This window comes from Cryptotermes secundus, unplaced genomic scaffold (assembly GCF_002891405.2).
Source record: "Cryptotermes secundus unplaced genomic scaffold, Csec_1.0 scaffold1362, whole genome shotgun sequence".
Lineage (NCBI taxonomy): Eukaryota > Metazoa > Arthropoda > Insecta > Blattodea > Kalotermitidae > Cryptotermes > Cryptotermes secundus.
In genome coordinates, this window is record NW_019743672.1 from 88,331 (window position 1) to 94,569 (window position 6,239).

General features: G+C 39.2%; 1 protein-coding gene across 1 annotated transcript in view; it reads right to left on the reverse strand.

Moving 5' to 3' along the window:
* The window catches only part of LOC111874264 (acetyl-CoA carboxylase), a gene marked incomplete in the record, with an annotated part of 140,446 nt that overhangs the window by 62,953 nt on the left and 71,254 nt on the right, over positions 1-6,239 (reverse strand). The window contains 3 exon segments of the mRNA XM_033755395.1: positions 2,110-2,280; positions 2,926-3,135; positions 4,172-4,374. Of these exon segments, the coding sequence (XP_033611286.1) occupies positions 2,110-2,280; positions 2,926-3,135; positions 4,172-4,374 (584 nt within the window).

The window sequence follows — 6,239 nt, forward strand, 5'->3', positions numbered from 1 at the left end:
CTGCTGAACAAAAACAAGGTCGCGTGGAAGCATGCTGTGCTTTGAAAGAAGAGTCCCGAAATGATCAAAACTTTTTTTTGTTTCAAGCGTTTTGCTGATGTTGCTGAGGTGAAGGAAAAAAATGACGGAGGCGCTATCAAGCATCTCAAAAGATGAATTTAGACAATGTTTTGAAAAATGGAATAAAAGACTAGACAAGTGTATTAGTGTAAGTAGAGAGTACTTTGAAGGGGACTGAAGGTTTGTGCTTAAAATTTGAATAAATAAGTTAAAAAAAAATAAGTTCGGTTTCTTTTGGGTACCCCCTCATAAACCACAAATAAGTGTGCAAGCATTCACAGTAAGATAAAGATTTCTATGGCGAGCATGGAAATGGTACAGAACTTCCAATTGTTGAGGACTACAATAGTGTGTTTTGTAGCAAAATCACAGAATGGCAGACACCTATTTGTTAAGCCATGATTCCATTATAACAATAAACTTCTGGGGAGAAAGCAGCATTGACCACGTAAGAAAAGCAACTGCTGTACTGTATCTGTCCCATTCACAACTCGTTCACCTTACTGAAGTAAAAAAGTATCATTGGCCTGTGTGTTATCACAAGCTTTAACAGTTATCACACCAAAGCAAATTTATGAGAATAGTATGGTGGTGTGGGGCAACCACAGGGTTCACATGGGGGACACATGCCACCTGATGTTTTCATCTTTCTTTAGCTTAGAGCAATTTCATACATGAGTCTTTTGCATATATCATATTATAGAAATGAAACTTCTGCATTACTGTAACCTATGTTTTGTTTACTTTAAGATCCTGTAATGTTTATCATTACTTGGAACAGTTACTGTCTCATCATCTGTAGCCATTTATGACTCTGATGTCAGTTTGCCTTGCAACTTTGGTTTTATACTTGTTACAAACTTTGACAATGTTCAGAAGAAAAGAGGGAGGGGGGGAGTCTCTATGTTTCTTGAAATAGAGACGTGTCCTGACCATGTCACTCTGCCCCCACCCTATTCCTCCTTCTTCATTCAAATCATTCAACATCTTTCATATTTATTTTTATCACTGATGGTTTTGAAGAAATGTGCATTTTAGAAGGGGTGGGGCATTTTTAATTATATTTCATAATTTAAATTGGGCTATGAGAAGAATTTTAATCTGGTATGTTGAAGATTAACAGTATCCTTACATCTGCATCTCAGCCATCTTTTTCTTTGACATTTTGTACTAGCAGTTTTGCATTCAGTGTTGGATCCCATTTGTGTACCATATGAAACCAATGCAGCCACCACAATTCATTTATCCTAATAATAATTTGTAAACAGTACAAATTCCATAATTTTATCATTTCCATTGTTAGTTTTATCTCTCCAGGTCCAAGCACCTTCTAACTCTGAAGATGTATTGGTCAGTTGTATCAAACTGCCTGTGTTTAAGGTTAAGGTGTTGCTGTATTAAATTCTGAACCCAGAAGTACAGAAATATTGTACACTTTGTGTAGGTATAGATGGTTCCCTAAAAAGCAGTTTCTGACATGTAAAATCTTGCCAGTTGTTTCATTTAACAGTGCACTCTAAGTCTGAAGAAGTTAAATTACATTTTTCCAAAACTCCAAAAGAATTTTCAATTTTCATTATTGCTTCAGAAGTATTGTAATACCAGAACTGTTTGATTATCTGCCAGAAAGAGTGGCCTGGGTTTCAAATGTAGCTGCACTGTATACAATAATCTTGAAGTGCTAGTGAACAAGAAGATTCCAATGACTCTTCACTTTATGATTCTGGAAGTAACAGCATTTGACAAACTAGAACAATCACTAGTGTGGATTTCAATGTAACAGATCACTGAAGACCAGATATTCTATATCTTTAAGATAAAATGAAAAAAATTGGAGAATTCGCATCCTAGCCATCGATGCACCGTTGCCATGAACTGATCAACAAAGATAAGAACTTCCCTGTAGAAGCATAAATGTTCAGTTGCACCCAGGAAGTAACTAGCAGCCTTGACTTGTAACTGCACACTGAGCTATTACCACATTTATGGTAATACTCTTTATCAGTTCCATATTATGAAATGATAGAATATGGTCACTTGCCGACTCACCTGCAGCTGTGCAGCTGGTAGGTTCACATCTGCCACCATCTCAGTACATGGGTGCTCTACTTGCAGTCTAGGGTTCAGCTCCAAGAAGAAGTAATTACCATCTGTATCATACAGGTACTCCACTGTCCCTGCACTCACGTAGCCTACCATTTTTGCCAGCCGAACTGCAGCCTATATACATTCAATATGTTACAAATGCTCGTTCTAATTTCAAAACAAAGTTTCTTTGATATACTAATGAATTACTGCATTTGCATGACTATAACATAAAGTATCTTATTTTGATCTCACTAAAAAAATGGGAACTATCCTTGTACCTTCTAATGATGAAATATATGTAAAAAAACCAAACCTAATTCAATGGGGGTCTAAGGAAAAAATGATATAGCAATGTGCCAAACCTAGAAAATTGGATATCCATGGAGTGTCTACATGTTTTCAAAAGAATAATTATTAGATATTTTTACAGCTACTGGTATACTTTTACACAATTTATGCAGAATAAAATTATACCAAGGATAGCTTTTAATGTTACAAATAAAACAATATAAAACAAACACACAATATGCATTCTTAATCTCAATATACATGCAAATTTCAAGTTTCCCAGTTCAGTGATGAATGTCTGTGGGAAATAAAATGTTATGAAGCATAAATGGTCATGACTATTACAAAACACAGAACTGAAGTTAGTCTTTCAGAAATTTAGACAGCAGGAAATGATAATCTACCGTTTAAAATAAAAGAAATTGGATTCTGACTTTGTCTTGTGCTCTTAAACAAAATTTATTAAAAGAAAACAATTCAAGGAATCACCTTTTCCATGTCCTCAAACACTTCTGGTTCGGCAATAACAGCAGGGGCCTCCTCTATGATCTTTTGATGACGACGCTGGATGGAACAGTCACGCCCAAACAAGGAAATGGCATTTCCATATTGGTCAGCCAATAGCTGAACTTCAAGATGACGAGCACAGCGGGCTAGCTTCATCACAAAGATGGGTGACCCAGGCACTTCTGCTTGAACCTTACAAAAATATTGCATCCAATAAAATTAAATAGCTCTATTATATAGCATCTTCCTTCAGCAGTTTATACTTATTCTGTTGATGAAGAAATTCACCTGAATGTTCATGGAACAGTGTCATTGGACCCTATCCTGAGCCAGCTACATCCAGTTAAGTTTTTGTGTTCAATTACCTCCCATCCCTATGAGGTGTTTCCATCAGACACTCACTCCTTCTTTCTGTGTCAGATTAATAATTTTAAGTTATTTTCATACACTGCCACTTGTCACCTGGGCAATGAGAATAAACCCAATTGTGGGCCTTAATTTCCTTAAACAGACTGAATTTTTAGCTTGTAAATTTCATTAAGAGCCCAGTTTTGCTACCACAAATAAGGACCAAAATGGATACAACTTCATTTTTTCCATCTGCTGCATAGTTGCTTCTGTCACAATCCCAACAGAGCGTCCTGGTTGGGCATCATCTGTAGCTTTCGAACTCGGAGAGAATTTCTCAATCCAGTTGTGAACCACTTTATGCAATAAACATTTCCCACCATAAACAGGAAACTTTTATTTATGAATATCCTTTGCATTGAGCCCTTTCACCCACAAAAAAAAACGCACAACAGAAAGCTGCTCTTCGGTACGAGTAGTACACTGCTCAAGCAGTGAAACCAGCCTCAGAACATGTGCATCTGCATCTGCTACCTGAAGTTTCATGAAGCCGGGCTGTGCTACTACCTTGTGGTACATACAAACAACCTATTATGTCCATTACAGCTGTTTTACTTCCATTTGTGACCTATTTACTGACTCTCTCTTGTAAAATTCAAAATATTTATATTATGTAACCAGCTAATGGAACATAAGTTGCATGAAAATCTGGAGATTCCCCAGTTTTGACCAAATTCAACTGGAAATATGAGACAATGCTCAATTTCCAGTGATGCCAGCTCAAACTAGAGAGGTGTCAGTTCTAAGGGCAAAGAATGTGTAATAAGCTGAAAGTCACATACATTTAATAAGTTGCTTTCTTTTTCTCTCATTTACATACCTGTCTAAACGCAGAGGCAAACTCTTCAGATGCTTCCACTTTACGGATACCTTTCCCTCCGCCACCTTCACTAGCCTTGATCATCACAGGGAAGCCGATTTTCTGTGCTGCCAGTAGTCCTTCCTCTGGGTTAGTCACACAACCTTTCTTATACAGTTCTGAAGAGATCTTGATTTTCTTTCCGGCATATTGTGCCTTCAGATCTAGAAACAGTAGCAACAAATAGTCACATTACTATTGCTAATGTCTCACCATTCTAGAGAACTCCATAATTTATCATAGAAAATGAATTTATACATTTAATACATATGTATTTCATACTATGCCATAGAGGAAGTTTCATAACTTTATACTGTGGCATATTGGGTGTATACAGGAACTGTTAAGCCACAGAGGCCTTGGGGCACGCGCACAACATGATAGTTGTGGGTTGTATCAGCGCATTGCTAGGCAACAATTCTGTGAACGCTTGGATGGCGCAACAGGAAGTGCAAGTGACGTCACATACCCCCATTCATCCCGTTGCTGTGTGACACTCGGTAAACACGCCTGACAACAATACCCGATATCTGTTGCCGAGCAGCAATGTGTTGTCTATGGAGTCTGTTGCTGGGCAATAGGCTGATTTCTGTGTGGTCAGGGCAGAAGCTACGTAACGAGAGTTCTCATCAGTGTTAATTCAGTATTGAGTAGTCAGTTGAAGTCTAGCAGTTGAGAGTGACGGAAGCAAGCGAACTGGAACCAGGACTATACAAGGTTGCCTGTGAGGATGTCAGGTGTGATGTAGAGGACTTTATGTGTGCGACGGTGTGTGAAACAGTGGATTAGACGATCTTGTGTGTGTAAGTCAGTGATAGAGCTGTAATAGAGTGTAATTGAGAAAGTGCGTGTAACCAAGCTGTCAATAAATCCAATCATCCAAACTAGAACACGTCATTTCGTCACACGTACCCCCCACACGTGACAATATCTTAACATCAGTTAGTTATTCCTGAGGTAATTCTGAGTAAAAAATACTGTTTATATGTATACTGCCATGTGTATGAGTGACTACAGATTGGGTTTGGACTGGCACTTGGATTTATTTAAATTCAGAGATTGTAACTACAAGTAACTACAGTGCTATCGCTGATTCACAGACTCTAAAATTCACTACAGCATGCACTAAGTCTTCTCAGTCTGCTGTATCTTCACTAGTTGTCAGTTGGTAATGGCCTCCACTGCCATAGCTTCTTCAGCTTCCATGTTCACATCCTTATTTGCCGGCGACTGTCTAACAACTAATTCCCAGGCCGGCGGCAATCTCACACCAACCTCCTGCACCTCTGATGGACTGAACTCTCCAGTTGGTACTTTAATTGCTGCTGGCCTTCGCCAGCACAGTCATTCCTGGCTTCAGTCTCCTCAAGATCCATGACCAAAATTTTTGTTCTCTGCTAGACATGCACATGTTTCAAAATGGAGCTTCATCTTCGAAAAAGGAGGGGTCGATCTTTATCTGGAGGTGCTATATTCGTTGCACTGTAGTCTCAGAACCAGTAAACACACCCTGTCATGGCATCCAGCACAGTCAAAGGCTAGATGGCTGAGAGTTCAGAGTTCAAGTCCTGGTAGCATCAAGAATTTTCTCTCCTCCACAGCATCCAGACCAACTCTGAGGTACACCCAACCTCATATTCAATAGATACTGGGGGCTCTTTCCCTGAGGTAAAGCAAACGGGGAGGGAACCTGACCACTCATCTCCACCTGGTGCCACGGTCAAGAAAACATGGATCTATACATCCACTCCCACATACAAGGTGTGGCAATAAAGAACCCGGATTACTTTTATGACTCATTTCCGGCCACGTCATTGACGAAGAGGAGGGTAGGGCATTGACCCTTGGACTTCCCTCTACCGTCACACAAAGTTTCATTCACGTGCATCGGTTAGTCTGGCCGCGACCATTGTTAGAAGCGGATCGTGTTTCTGAGCTCCGTCGGAATAATGCTGAGTGCTAATGCAGAACAACGTGCTAACATCAAATTCCTCACAAAACTTGGAAAATCTGCCACTGAAACTTACAT